Below are 16,006 nucleotides of genomic sequence, written 5' to 3'. Positions count from 1 at the left end.
TACTATCCAATGAAGACTCACCCTGGGTACCACACCATCCAAGGTGGGTGTGTGAGTATGGACCTGTGCATCCTAGCTCTTATTTACTACTTATCTCTTAGCAGACTTGAGGACTGCTGAGTTTAGTAAGAGAGGCTTGAGGCCTTCAGCTTTTTATCCCCTGTCACATTCAGTGCCACAGATTATCTTTCTAATGTGAAGGACCCCGGTATAAATCATATCCATTTTGTAAGAATTCTTTGGTTCATGCTTCTAATCACGCCTGAGTGTGTAATGGTGGGTTTTTGTCTCTGTGACTGTGATCGTGTGAGGTTGGGTATTCTCTATGTGTGTTCTGAAAACTCTGTGTGTTCTTCTGAGTGCTCCTTTGAGGGACTTGGGAACAAAAAAAACTCCCTTCTGACATGGGACTCAGGTAAAGAGAATGGCTATGTCTGCCAGGCTGTGGCTTCTCAAAGGCTGGGGAATGCCAGAGATTTAGCAAATAAGGAGTCAAAAAAGAGTTGTTAACCATCTTTTTTACAGGGCCTGAAGAAGTGAATTAGAAACACAGTGGCAAGGACCGTCCCACCAAGCAGGCTTGCAGGTAGCCAGGCCACTAACCAGTTGAGGTGGACAAGACTTGAGAACCTGGAATGGGGAAGTGACTATGTGCACTGTAGAAATTCAGAAATCCATCCCAAACTAACACAGGAGATGCAATGGACAGCCTTGGAAAAACGAAACAAAACAAAACAAAACACATGGCCTGGAGAAGCCTCGTAAGTGGGAAAGACAGATGGCCCAGAAGATGCTTACGTGACTGGTCATGTCATGGATGGCCATGTAACCCCTCCCCCATGGGGCTCGCTCCCCACCCTCTGCCGGTCCAGAGGATAGGCATTCCAATCGGGGTCTGTGGTCCATTAAGCAGAGGCTGCCATAAGTCATTATTGTGCTAGGTGTGGTGGGAGGTTACAGATGAGTGAGATCTGACTTCCGCCAGTTACCGGGGCTCAGAGACCGTGTGGGACAAAACATACCAACCAGGGGAACATCCCGGACTCACTCCTCTCTCTGGAGACACTGTTTTTAGCTTCACAGAAATAGTTCCGAGTACTCCACTCTGACTTCACTGGGCTGAGGAGGGAGGAAACACTGTCAGTGGAAGCCAGGGATTCCCCTAGGATCTCTCCATCACAGTAGAATGAGTAAAAGACTGGAAGGGAGCCCCTCTGGGCCTCACAGGGAAACTCCACCACGTCTCCTACAGCAGGGTTAGTGGCTTCATGTCGCAGAGTAAGCACAGGATGGGATACAGGCACTGGATGGTACATGGAATAGGAGAGTCAGCCGGATTGTCCGGGATCCCGAATCCCTTCTTCCCTAGGACCCCTTACCTACTGCCATGAAGGTTGTTGCCTGATGTCTGGACCCCTTAGGAGTATCTCTCTTCCTCATCTACTTACCCTGTACTTGGCTCTCCAGCTGTTGACTTTGTTTCTGGATTAGGCCATCTTTAGCAGCCGCCATACACTGGCAAAACCACAGTCTTCGACTTCTGAGATGTAGAGTACTGGGAGGTGACTCCTGTCCTGAATGACATGACTGTCCTTATAGAAAGAGTAAAAGAGCTGCAAGGCTGACTTCTGAGGGTGCATCTTTGTCTGACACTTCAGGACCAGCGGTCTCCCCTCTTGGAAGTCTGGAGAGAGGACAGAGTTCAGCACAGGCGTCTGGAACTACTCTGGGGAGACATAACACCAAGGCTCAGGAAAAAAGTCCCAGACAGAAGCCCAGGAGGCTTGAGGACTGATCTTCCGCATCAGTCAGGCTATAACTACGAGACCCAGAAGAGAGATAATTTCATCCCCAGAGCTTGTCCATTGTCCTCATGCAGTGAGTCTGAAATGACTCCTACAAAGCCAGGTCCTGTGAGAACCCCAGAAAGTCAGAGCCAGAAGACCCCTTAGTAGTTTTGGTCCTCAGAGGGGAAAAATGGGTTAGATGTGCTTTTGGTTCTGTTCCCACTTTTCTCCATTGGTTCAAATGCCCCAGTGTGGCATTTTCTTCAGCCGTTACCCCTGACGAGAGCTGCATAAATGTCCACCAGGAAAACAACAACAAAAACAACTTTTTGGCTAGGCTTCCCCAGACCTGAGCTCTCTTCTCTACCCCGAGAAGAGAGTTCTATCTTCTGTCAGTCTAGGAGAGGGATGTTTTCTCTGTCTGTCCTAAAAGGCACTCCGAGCTCTGATGTGGACACGAGACGGGGTCCCAAAGATCTGACCTCATCTGCAGGGCAGGCATGTTGGGTCTGTTCCCAGGCTGTAACTTTTTGACATGTTAGACATGACTAGCTCAGACAGCCTTAGGAGTCTAGACAGACGGTCTAAGATTCATGATAAGTAATCAGATGAGGAATGCTGACGTTGGTCCCAGCACCTCGCCTTTGCCTGGATCTCCCTGGATGCTTAGAGCCTTCTGTTCTCACCTAGAAGCGGAGCAGTGATGTTCATGTGCTTTCTACAACTGCCCTTTCTGTCGGTTCCAAACATTAGTTTGAATGACTTCTGCGTGCATCACAGAAGGCAAGATGTTCGCAGCTCAGAGTTTTTTTCTGCTTGATAGAAAACACCATGAAGGCTATGAGACAGGAAGAGCTGGAGGGCAAGAGAAGCTGAGGAAGAAAAGAAGATGAAGCTAAAGGTGGTGATTCCCTGACCGGAAAAGGGAAAAGAGTCTAAACCTTGACACCCCTGAGCCACACTGAGAGGAGAGGCAAAAGCTAGAGCCATGTTTAAGGGACTGTGAGGGGCCTCCGAGCTACCCTGCTGAGACTCCTGTGACCCTAGAAGCACCTGGAGCCTGAGCCAGTGGAGTCCTGTTTTTCCTTTTTCCTGGACTCTAGTTAACGATTCTGATAATGGGACCTAGTCTGGGTCTTCCTTGAAAATGAGGGACCCAATGGTATTGTCATATCCCTTCTCATTAAAATGTTGACCCAGGAACATACTTGGAATCAGAAGAGACATGGATAAGACTTACAATTTGTCCCAACACAGGAATCTGCAGAAGACCAAAGTGATAAAATTAAATTAAGTAGCAGAAAAACTTCCATATCAACAAGTGATATTTATATCATTTTGAGCTACCCACCATCCAGCCCCCAAGACACCCAGCACCAACCACTCAACCACTTAATTACCAAACCACTCAGTCACTGCCCCCAACCATTTAACTAGTAAACATTTATAGTGGACACATCCTCTACAATCCTCTACCCCGCATCTGGTCAAATTCTGCCTTCCCAGACAGGCCTTCCCTGGGACTGCAATCAGAATTCTCATGCTCGTAGAATCCTATTGCATCACTATTACTTTTTGGAGTATCAGCGGTATTTTTATTAATTTGTGAGACAGGTTCTTACTCTGTAGCCCAAGCTGCCCTGGAACTCATTATGCAGCCCAGGCTGGCCTCTGACTGGTGGAAATGCTCCTGTTTCAGTCTCCTGGGTGCTGAGATGACAAGTCTTAGCCACCACATCTGGTTTGATTTTGTCTTATTAAGTTGCCAGCATGTTATCACTTAGCCTCCTCTGTGCAGAATGAAATCTGATTACATGTCTTAATGACGATGTGCCTTATGCCCAGGGCATGTTCCTGGAACACTGAACTAGTAGTAAGCATGATGGTTAGTCTTATTAACTTGGTTGGATTAAGGAATGCCCAAGTGATTAGTAGAACACACCTCTGGGTGTGTCTATGAGACCATTTCCAGGGATAATTAGGTCATAAGGGCTCTGTTATAATGAATGGATTGATTCAGAATATGACGGCATTATTGGGAGGTGCCCAAAGGAGGAGATAGGACGTATGGAGGAAGTAGTTCGCTGGAGGTGTGCCCTGGAAGGGAATATCTTGTTCTCTGTCTCTTTCTTGTATACTTCCTGGTTACCATGAGGCAAGCAGCATGCCTCCCTCACGCCTTTCCACCATAGTGTTCCTGCTTTACCACCTAAAAGTAACAAATCCAGTTGACCATATGCTGAATCCTTGGAAAGCATAAAGAAAAGTCAACCTTTCCTGCCTCAGGTCAATTTTCTCAAGTATTTTGTACCGGTAACTAAAAGCTAACTACCATCGGGTGGTGGGTGAACAACTGACACCCTCAGATGCCACACATTCTCACCCTCGCTGCTCATCCTGCTTTGGATACAGATGGAGAATTTGAAGTTAATTTTGGATTCCGCTCAGGGTCAGCAGGTTTTTCAAGTTTTTGCAGAACTATAAAAGTCTCTTTCCTTCCATCTCCCCCACCCTTCTCACCCATGAGCTTGATGTTGTAAAAAAGTAGGCAGGATTTGGAAGCAGATGGTCTTGACTGGACTTACCAATCTGCCTCTTTCTGTGTGAACTTGGACAAACTGCCCAAATTCCAAGAGCTTCCAATTCCTCATTTTGTCATATCATATAATTGGGAGGGATAATTGTAATTTTTTTTTAGAACAGTAATTTTTTTAATAGGTGGTTGTAAAGGTGCCTGGGAAACTGGTTATCACACTAACTGAAAGCAGAAAGAAGGTTGGACCTCAGAGTAGGTGAGAACCTGCTCTGTAGTCAGGCTTCTCTTACCTTTCTTTCTCACTGGAAAACAACTTGGTAGTTACAACATGCTGAGCAAACAGGATGGAGAGCGCTGACGCTTATAACAAAAGAGAAGTCTTGAGGCCAGCCTGGGCTACCAAGTGAGTCCCAGGAAAGTCGCAAAGCTACACAGAGAAACCCTGCCTCGAAAAACCAAAAAAAAAAAAAAAAAAAAAAGAGAAGTCACCTAGACAGCCGAGCCTCTCAAGTGAGCTCATGTCTCCAAGTCCCGAAGACTTGTTGCTCCATTGTTCAACAGGACCTTGGAGTTACGAGTGTGAAATAGGCCTTTGCAATCAAGATGGCAGCCAACTGGGGTCAGACTGAGCGACATTTGCCTACAGCTGTTCCTGTGAAGAAGGCCCAGGGACCTTAGTTAGGTGTAGGCTGATGCTGAGGTGACAGTGTGACAAGGTACCTAAGAGCCATTGTCAAACTAAGTTGCATTGTAGAGTCCTGAACTGTGGAAGCAGCTGGGAGCTTCTTGCTTCACGATGGGAGGGAGGAGAAAGCTGAGCTACCAGCACGTCAACAGAGCACATGAAGGAGGCCAGGCAGATGAGGATGAGGAACAGGGTCTGGAAACCATCTCCTACTGGACCGCTGAAGGATTTGGGAGATAATTATCTGTAAAGATACAATAGAGCATGGACACAATAGTGGCCTCCGGGACACAATGGTGGCCTCCAGTCATTCTTCTGAAGAGGACGGGAAGATTTATCGTGAGTTACTTCATAGGACAGAAAAGAGACTAATTATTGAAAGTTGGAGGGATCAGGGAGGCAGATTTAGCTCCACACGAAGAAGTATCTCACAGTGGGTCTCTTCTGTAGAGGAACATGCCGCTTTGTCAAGCTGTGGCCGCCATGGTGCTGGGAAGAGTGTGTGGAGGTCCCGTGACACCTGCCACGGAAGCTGTGTGAGTACATGAGAGGAAGTCTCCACCAGGAGAGGGAACTTGTCTAATTTTTGGCTCAGAAGAAAGTTAAGGACCATCCCTCAAACTTCCATATTTAATGTTGAGGCATACCCTATCATGTTTGATGCCAGGACCTCTAGGACACCTGATAACTGATAATTACTGATAATTATTAGTTGTTGCACATTATTGTGACTACACCCTGCCCATTATTTAAAATGAATTTCTATTTTCTAGTTTTATTATTTTATTTTTTAAAAGATTTATTACATATAAGTGCATGTATGCCTGCACACCAGAAGAGGGCACCAGATCTCGTTGTAGATGGTTGTGAGCCACCATGTGGTTGCTGGGAATTGAACTCAGGACCTCTGGAAGAACAGCCAGTGCTCTGAACCTCTGAGCCATTGCTCCAGGCCCTCTGTTTTCTAGTTTTGCTGATTAGAACCCACCTATGTCTGAGTGGGAGGGAGGAATAGCAAAAGCATGGGACTCAACCTCTGGTGGATAGGTGTTGGCATTCCTGTTTTGCTCTTGTTAACTCCAGAAAGGTTTTGGAGAGCCTTGGTTTCCCCCATTGTCTAGTAGGGATTAAAAATAACTGCTCTAGAAAGTTCTAATGGCTAGATGAGGCGGACATATGACAAAGCAGGCATTCAGTGGCTTTCTTCTGCTTTTCTTCTCCTTCTCTCTGTCACATCAGAGAGGAAATGGCAGCTGTGCACTTACTCCAGCTGTTACACTTGCCCACCCCTGGGGTGTGTGTCTCAGGACGTCTTTCTGGGATCTCTAGGCATCCAGTGTGGCCTGCTAGTGTCTAGTTCTCCACTACATTGAATGACAGGAAGCTGGTCACTAGTTCATCCCCTCCTCCCCACCCCAGATCTGCAGCTTGCTAGCTAGATCCTGGGTTCAAAAATGAGATATCTTGGACTTCATCCAGACAAGTCCCAAGGGCTGCTCTTTTCATGAGGTCATGCAACTTGCCCCCTTGGGAACCTTCCACTAAAGTATATTCAACACAGGTAACCCTGATTCTGAGGTAGTGTGAACATTAGGCCTCTTCACTTGCCGAGATGGCCTTTCCTAGAACACACAGCGGTGCTATGGCATGGGAGAGAAAATAAAAACAGAGCAGGTGTTTTCCTCCCAGGCTTAAATTTTCACAAACTCTGTCCATGTCCAGGAAGAGGTCATAGTTAGGAATAATTTTGCTTTTCTGCTCCATGAAATAAAACAAACAGAAAACAAAAACAAAAACAAAAACAAAACAAAACAAAAAACCCAAACAAGCAAATAGAAACAAGTTTTCTTCCTTTCTTCCCGCCACTCCGCCTCCCCTTCAAAAAGGTCAACTAACTAAGAAAACTGTCAATGGAAATAAAATATATACACAAGTTACAAGGTTGTCGCATAGCAGGATGAACCTAGCTGAGACTGAGCTGAGTCTAGGGGGCCCAGAGATGCTCTGTATGGCAATCTTTCACTCTTGGATCCGTCATAACATGGCTGGCCAATGTGGCTGGAAAAGTGGAGAGGAGAGAAACAGGGACTGCTGAGTCTTCAAACCAGCCCCGAGGACCAGTTAGACCCCAAATCTCGCCATACTCCCTTCAGAGAGACAAGGTAGGCAGAAAAGGAAAGGCAAGCTTCAGAAGGGCTTTGGATAGCCAGCGTGCAGGACTTTTGGCCAAGTGAGAAGTCTGGTCTTCAGTAAGCGGTTCTTGGAGAATGCTAAGGTGTCATAAAAGTGGTGTTGCCTTCCCAGTCTCGCTTCCTGCTGCTGAACAAAAGGCATCGAACTTATAACCCTGTGTCTGATCTTCCCTCTTGATATGCCCGGGGGACTCCTTTTCTTCTGTAACTGCTTCCTTTTGGGATAGCCCCCAAAATTATTTCATAGGGTAAAAGTGACTTTTGGGAAACACCGGGATCCCAGAGTCTGCTTCTCTAGCATATTTCCTGCCTAGTTCATTTCTGACAATGGGCCTGCTTTGCAAGAACCTTGGCAAAGAAGCTAGGAAACACTGCAGAACATTTCCACCCCGTAGCAGCCTCCCTCAGCTTACCAGTGAGCACACACTTTTCTCAAGCTCCAGGCACTAACTCGCTGTGAGTCTGGAAGAGGAAAGGTTAGGAACTGTGTCTCAGAGACCACGTGCAGGGAGCCCAGTAACTCATCAAAGAGCAGTAGAACCATCCAGCAGGGCAGCGTGGTGCCTTTCCAAGGCAGAGCAGGCCAGACAGCAGGCAGACCTGAAAACGGGATAGAGCAATTAGTCCTCCTGACCTGGGGTGAGGGGGTGGCCCTTCTGACCCAAGACATGTTACAGCCTGAGTAAGTGGGAAATTTGATAAGCTCAAATGACATTTCCTCTTGGTTACATATATATTGATTTTATTCAACATAAAATATGAAGGAGTCAGGTAGATCACTAATAAGCACCTTTTGTGGTTTCACAAAGCTCATGTCAGAGAGCTAGGATGGGTTATAGCTGTGGATTATTCCTACTGGAAAGCGTCAGAGATTGTTCAAATTCAGTCTCAGCCTCCCCGAGCGATAGTGTAAGACTGGAACCAGTAATCATTCAACTTCCATCCTGAGAGACCTCCAGTAGTCTGATGAAGTCCTTCCTTGCTATAGTCTCGCTCTAGAATATTCTCCAAAAACCCATGTATTAAAGGCTTGGTCCCATGTCTGTTTTAAGAGGTGGGGCCTACATGAGAGGCTACAGTCATCGAGGGCATGTCCTCAAAGGGCATTGTGGGACCAGGGCTCTTCCTATTTCTCTTTTTGCTTCCCAGCAGCCCCGAGGTCACAGGCACCACCATGTGCTCCCTGCCCATGATTTGCTGCTGAACCATAGTCTCAAAAACAGATTCAACCACGTTGGGAATAGGCCTGGTAGGACTTACTGATAGTAAAATGTGGATATGAGATGACCTAGCATCTTCCTGAGTATGTGTATGCATGGGCATCAAAAGACACGCAAAGTGTGTTCATACAAGCTTTAGTTGTAATAGATTAAAAACCTGAAAGGACTCAAAGGTCCCTCACGGAGATCTCCATCAACTCTGATGGCAGAACAGAACGCAGGGCTTTCAGACGACAGATGGAGAAACCTGGTAAATCAGAAGGGGGAATTTTCTGGCAGTAAGGCTTTCTGAGGAAGTCTAAATGAGAAGTTGGATGTGGTCAGGAAAAGTCTCCATGTGCTTATTGCTGCAGGCAAGAACACAGAGAGTGAGTTTCCTGTACTCTTGCCATAGATTCTCTGACTCAGTGGAAATGAGAAACCCACCTGACAGACAGGCGGTGACCTGGTCACCAGGCTGCTTCAGCGTTCAAGTAGTAAGGAGGTGAGCTAGAGTAGCGTCTTGCCCACTCATCTAGAGGGCACCTAAGCTTTCTTTCCTTATTCTTTCTTTATAGACTCCTGATTAGAGTTTTCTTCGACTTTGTTCAGCAAGCGGTAAGTGGGTGGGGCAGGTCAGCACAGCGGAAGGAGACGGGGCGATGGGTAACCACCAATGGCCTCACACACAAGGCATCTGTGATGTTGTGAACCCAGAATGGCCAGAGCATCTCTCTGGCTTCACACTGTCATTGTGTCCCAGCAGCTGTGAGTGTGAAGTGAATCCCAACTTAGCACGCCACCCCTGTGGGTGACATGCTGCTCTACCTTCAGAGGTGAATGAGTTGGCTCTCTGAGCTCAACTGGCTGCCCGCCATTGCCTTGTGGATGAGGGTGACTCTAGTGAATAGCAGTAAGGTCACAAATCTGCCCAGGTCACACATCTTCTAGGACCCAGGCTACACTGAATGGAGACCGGGATGAGTTAGCCAAAGGCTCCAAACCCAGCACACTTTCTTGTATCGCAACAAGACATTGCTACTAACGAAGTCCACCCAAGAACCACCCAGTTGAGTTACAGAAAGAAAATTGCAAATGTTTTGAGTAGGTTTATAATTTTGTGTTGGGTTGTATTACTATCCCTGGCTGCGGCTTAGATGCACCTGCCGGGGATTGGACAGAAAGGTGGGAGGACTCTTTTCCAAAAGAGGCTGGAAGCCCAGGTCCCTAATTGTGTAGGTCACTGTCAGGACAACAGCTGTGAGGGCCAATGGTTGATGGAAACTGAAAAGTTTAACTCCCAGGAGGTCAGAGACTGAACTCAGGAGAATGGTCACTAGGGACAGCTCTGAGCACCGGGGCAGCAGGCTGGGTGTGGAGTCAACCACCCAGACTTGAATCCTTGCTTTGACTCAATCTGCTGAGAGACCTTGGCTAAGTTTTGCAACAGTTTGGGTCTCAGGGTCCTTATCTCTAAGGTGAGTAAATGATTATATTTCACCCTGAAAGTGTAAGGAAGGTTGTTGGCATTCAGGCCCGCCCCTTGGGGACCCACCCAGTGTCCTGACAGTTATCTTACATAAATCCCTCTTTATGAGGAACCCCCCCTTCTTCTCTCCTCTCTCTTCACGAGGCTGCCTGCACCTCCGTTTTCCTTTTCTCTCCCTCTTTCTCTCTGTTCCCTCCCCCACCCCTTAATAATAAACTTTCCACGTGGATGCCATGTCTGCACGGTGTGAGTAACTTTCCGCGGTGCCCCCTTGCCTGCTGCCTGCATGGTACGTCTCCTTGGCTCAAACCTGCCAAGGCCTCTTGCGCACCGGTTCACAACGAAGGTTACCCGAGATAAAAACATGAGTTGCTTAGACAGTGCTATCTCACGGAGCACTCCGAGATGCTGAAAATGTCCCCGGGCTGCTTCCTGTAGTAGTTCTTGGTTGCACCGTAGCCATCACATATTTGGCTGGCGAGGCTGAGGAACTACAATCGCATTTGCTTCTGTTTTAGTTAATTCAATATTTAATGTTAACACATGGAGGCTGGCTGCCGCCTTGATTATCACAGAATGAGAGCCATGCCACCCAAGGAGGAAGTACTTGATGAAGGCTAGCATTGTTCAAGGAAGAGTGAGCCAGGCGGCCTGGAACTACTAGACGATCTCCCCAACTTCACTTCTTGGGAGGTCTAAAAGGATGAAGTAACTTGAGTGGAGGTACTCGGTTGTTCAGCTTGCGATTGGAACCACATGGCTTGCTGGAAGCAGAGGTCCAAGAAAGACGCCCCCCCCCCCCGCCCCCCCCCCCCGCCCCGCCCCCGAACATTTCTGAGTTTAGGTTCTAAAGACAGGACAAATTGGAGTCGTGTATTAAATGCTTAGAACATAGGATAGGAGCTGAAAGATGAAGAGTAAGGTAAAGGAAGGAGCCAGATTGGAATCCGGCCACCTCCCACTAGTCTCTCCATCTGTCCCCTCCCTTTGGGGCAGCTGGGCAGAACCTGGAAGGGCCAATGGGAAACTGTGTCTGAGTCAGGTCTGCAGCGACCTCTTGTGGCTACCTGAACAACAGTTGCCCTAAGGAAGGATTTTTTTAAAAATTAATACTCAAATGTCATTTCTCTTTCCACTCATCCACCCATTCAACCACTCACCTACCCTCCCTTTCACTTATCTTTTCAACAGTCCTTCCAGCCACCAAACTTTCTCAAAGCTCTTCTCTATTCCCAGCCCTTCTTGGCCTCCTTGAGTTCAGAAAAAGACAGGCATATATAGAACACAGTCTTTGTGCTGCTTAAGGCATTTCCCCATTATTCTGTTTATCATATAGTATTGCATTCGTTTTATCATCTTCTTCTATTACATGTTGAGTCTCTTCAAAGTCAAATGTGGAATCCAATTCATCTTTGTGACTGGTCCTAACACAGCATGTGAGGTTCAAGATACATCAAAGTACAGTTCCTAGGAGTGCTGGAGACAGAAAAGTATGTGTTAAAGTCTTGGTTAAGTTGCTTAGTGGGTGGAGAACCTGAGATGGTGGCTTAACCTTACTGAAGGTTAGATTTAAAAATTTTGTCATGGTAATCATGACACCCAGTTTTTAATCTTGTGCAGCGAACAACACTTCACATATAGGATATCTCTTATATTCACTGTCCCCGCCCCCTTCTGCAACTGGATTCTTGTATAGCTTCTTAGGAGCCTTACACTACCAAGGATTTTCTACCATTTGCCTCCCGTGAATTCAGTCACACCGTCTCAACTGGACCTTTTCACTAGATGCTTTTGAAAGATGCTCATGTTTTCTTCACCTTAAAGCCGTTCCAAGCAAGCCAGCTTCTCTTCCTTTGGTGTCACACTTGTGACACTCCATTCATAGCCGCTCTGCATCAGGATGGCACAAATGGCTTTTGGTGTTCCAAGACACTGATCTTCTCAGTCCTCAGAGCACTTAGGTAAGGCCACGTAAAGCTGATCTGGGACTTAGGTAAAGCTGACCCTGGATCAGCTTTACTCAGTTACTGAACGTTATATTTAGAGATAATCTTGGGGCTAGAGAGATGTCTCAGCAGTGAGGAGCCGTGGCTACTCTCCCAGAGAACCTTGATTCTATTCCTAGCACCCACATGGCAGCCTATAACCATTTACAACTCCGGTTTCAGAGGATCCAATGCCCTCTTCTGGCTTCCATGGGTGCTGCATACATGGGGTACACAGACAAACATCCAGGCAATCCCACTGTTCCCCCTGAAACACACACACACACACACACACACACAAGGGGGAAAAAAACTTTTAAAAGATAGTCTTATGTGCCACAGAGCAAAAATGCTTAGGAAACGCTTAAGTGTGCTGCCTTCCCGTTCAACCCAACCTAGTCTGCTGTCTCTAGCCTCCATCACACACATCTCTAGTGTGTCAAGTAAGCAGGCTTGGTTTCATGTTGTTTGAGAGAATGTCAGCATTGATCCTGTTGATTATTGCCCCCTTCTTTAAAACCAAAACACAATTGTTACCTCACTTGTCTCCCATCTCTGTATAGAACTTTCCCATCATGCTCTGCAGGCACAGCCTCCTCCTCTAGAGGTTTAGAAAGAGCTGTGCAGACTGTGGCCACAGGCCCCCTTTCCTTCTGTTTTGTGTTCTCTAAGTATTCTCATCCACGCCACGGATTAAACGACTCTCTGCGATTCAGTGAATCCCCAGTATGTCTTTCTAGTCCAAGGTCTAACCAAATGTCAGATACGAGTGTCCAGCTGCTTCTGTAGAGCTCGCTCCGGGCAGGCATTTGACTCAACCTGTGGAGACTGAATCCTTCCTTCCAGTACTGGTTAATCTCCACTGTCAACTGGACTGGCTTTAGAATCACCTTGGAAATATCTCTCTGGGTGTGTCTCTGAGGATCTTCCCTAAAAGATTAGCTGGAGAAGGAAGGCCCACACTGAAAGTTGGCAGTGCCACCCCAGGGCCTTGGGTCCAGCCTGAGGAAGTGTGTGGGGCAGCAGCACACATCTATGACGGCTGATGTCAGACAAGTGTGATCAGCTGCCTCAGGCCTCCGAAGCCGAGTTTTCCTTGCCATGATGGACTGTATCCTCAAACTATGAGCCGAAACAATTCCTCCTTCCTGAAGTTGCTTTTGTGATATATGTCACAACAACAATTGGGGAGGGGGCTCCCAACCTGGTTCTCTCCTAGCATTTTCTGTGTGAGCTAACAGGGCCACTTATCCCAATCCAAAAGTCAGAAATCCAGTGTCTTAATTTTGACTATAATCAAAGTGCAAATTAGCCAGCGAACATGTTATCACTAAACACACCCTACACTCTAGTCTAATATAACCCCCTTTGTAGTGAATATTCATTTTATTTGTTCTTTTCCTCTAGAGAACCCTGTTTGACACATACCTCTTCCTGTCCTGGCCACTGCCTGCACCGGATGTGCCTACATCCTGCCTTAGCATCTGGCACCTTCATCTGGTGTTACAACGGCCTCTTGCATTCATTCTTTCTTGGGGATGCTTGTTTCTGGAGGGCGAGGACCTGGTTGTCTGTTCCTTGCTGTACTTTGATGTCTGGCAGAGTTTGTGTTCACCAAAACAAAACAAAATAAAACAAAACAATGGGTAACAGAGAGTCCCCCTCTTCGTGCTCCTGCTCCTGCTTAGGGACAGTGTGGATGGCCGCTAAATTGTCAGGGGTTGTGGGGTGAGACTGTTGTCGCTAAAGGTGGTTGGTTGGTTGGTTGGACCAGTGTCCACATAATTTAGTGCTCTTATGCTTTCCTCAGTAGAAGTAGGAGACTTCCTGCTTGGAGTGGACTTCAACTTCATCTGTGTAGTTCCTCTGACTCACAGCTCCATGTGCCTCACTTTCCATTTGTGCGCCCTTATGCCCCTCCTCACATGCACCTCCATAGGGGCTTCAGATAGGCCATCTGTCACTAAGAGCACGCGGTTACTAAGAGCAACATTAATAATTTGAGAATGGCTTCGTAGAAGGGGCTGAACACTGCTGGAGGCTTATTCTTCCCTGGAGATTGAGGAAGAAAAGCATATATAATTAAAGTGATAAATTGGATTTTTTGTGGCTTCTCTGTTTACCACTGTCAAACATAATCTATTTCATGCATTTATACAGAATGTATAAAATAGATCAGAATTAATTTTCTTCAGTTTGCTTATTTTCCCCTCCAGTTCCCTGGGTAGATGCACAACCTAGATAGGGTGAGGAAGATTTCGAGACTTGTGTATTCAGAGGAGATGGTAGCGGAAGATTTGGCCCCGTGAACCCCAGGAGCTGGTGACATCCATGAGCAAGCAAACAGTGTCGAGAGGTAATGAGTGTCTGGGGGACAGCTTGGGACCTGGACCAGATGGAGCAGAGTTAGCGTCCCAGCTCAGTCTAGTGAGCTGTGAGGCTTGGACTCCAGGCTCCTTCCTTTTTCTCTAAGTTCCTCTTGCGTTCACTTTTCCACTGTTCTCCTCACCCCTTTCTACTGTGTTCTTTTCCTCCGCATATGGATTCGGACAAACATCCTAAATTATCTTCCCCTTTATGTCCTTGTCCCCAGTGCTCACCTCATTATCCTCCTTTCCTCAGTCAAGCTTCTCAGAAGACCCGCCCACACGCAAGTCTTCCTCGGTCCCCCCTCCCTTGTCAATCACGGGCCATCTGGCCTCCGCTCCTGCAAAGCCCCCACTCCACTGAATTGCTTTTGTCGAAGCCACAAAGACTCCTTCCCGAACTGTCAGCTCCAAGGGGAGGGCGGTGATTCTCTGCCTGAGCTGTTTATTTGGCTATGCAGCAGCATTTTCCACAGTCGAACGCGGCTTCCAACTTGAAACATGTTTTTGGCTTGGCATCTCTCATGCCCCCCAACACCCCTATTCATTCTTCTATCTCGTTAAGTCTATTTGCTGGCTTCTCTTTTCCCTGCTGTTAAATGGAGGGGTACTTGGAGTTTGGTCCCGGCCTTCTTTTTTATTTACATCGTCTGCCTAATGGCATGGCTTTGAAGAATACACCAGTGACACCTAAATTTATACCTCTTGACCCTACTCGACCTTTCCCATGGACCCCTGAGCTGAGCACACAATTGCCAGCTCTGTCCCTCCACTTTTGAGGCTGACAAACAACGGAATGAAATTCTTCATCCTTCTCTCCTCACTAGGACCCGCCCGCTGGCCCACCCTTCTTACTATCCTTCTTCAGCTCCCCTCACTTTTCTCCTCTCAGTACCTCTCTGCCTGCGGCTTAAATAAAACCTCAGGCATGCTTCCTTCCCATCGAATCCCTGGCCAAGTTCCACCTCTTCCTCTTCCCAGCATACCACAGACACATTTGCAGGCACTGTGACTGGGGTTCCATTCAGTCTTTTGCACTCATTCCTGTAAAGAAGTCTTCACGTGTTCTCTCACCCCTGCTCTTCGCCTGCCTCCTCCCACTTTACACACAGAAGAGTGACCCACTCAGAGATGATCACACCAGTGGTAGAGCTCCTCTGCTTAGAGCCCCCAGGTCTCTCCATCACACTGAGAACAATGCCTACCCCCACCCCATTTTACAATAGCCTGCATTACTGCTCCCCTCTCCTCCCTGAGGCCACACCACTCTCTCCATGTGTCTTGTCTCTTAAGCCAAGGGGCATCGAACACTTCCTCTAGCTTTCATTTGCATGGATCTCCCCCACCCCCACCTACCATCTCTTCCTCCACAAATAAATCAAATACAACAAACAATAAATTAAAATATTAGAAAATAAAAAAAAATAGAATACCAGAAGTGTCTAGGCATCCACCACCCAGCACTATTTAATTATAAATTTTGGTCACATTTACTTTGGGTAATTCTTTCTTCCTCTTTCCTTACTTGTCTCTCGTTCTTTCTTGACCATTTTTGCACGGTAGCCCAGGCTGACCCCAGTTTCCCAGCCATCCTCTCTGCCTCCTGGAGTTACAGAAGTGAACCCTGTTTCTTCTTTCTCGTAAAGAAATAAAGTACTGTGATTCAACCAAGGGCCCATGTGGTTCCCTGCTCCTGCATCTGGGATTTATTCTTCTCACATCTGTTTTTGCAGTCACGACATGCTTGTGTGCCCACCCACAGTGGTG

General features: G+C 47.1%; 1 protein-coding gene across 1 annotated transcript; it reads right to left on the bottom strand.

Annotated features, from left to right (window-relative positions):
• Positions 1–506: 506 nt before the first annotated feature.
• Fcrl6 (Fc receptor like 6) lies at positions 507–15,789 on the bottom strand. The gene is given in 5 exon segments (XM_059281061.1): positions 507–630; positions 1,027–1,303; positions 1,449–1,520; positions 1,523–1,684; positions 15,765–15,789. Coding segments are annotated over 5 exon segments (660 nt in total).
• Between the last annotated feature and the right edge of the window lie 217 nt (positions 15,790–16,006).

This window comes from Peromyscus eremicus, chromosome 15, assembly GCF_949786415.1.
Source record: "Peromyscus eremicus chromosome 15, PerEre_H2_v1, whole genome shotgun sequence".
NCBI classification, from domain to species: Eukaryota; Metazoa; Chordata; class Mammalia; order Rodentia; family Cricetidae; genus Peromyscus; species Peromyscus eremicus.
The sequence above is the reverse complement of the archived record's forward strand: the minus strand, read 5'-3'. Positions and strand labels throughout refer to the sequence as shown.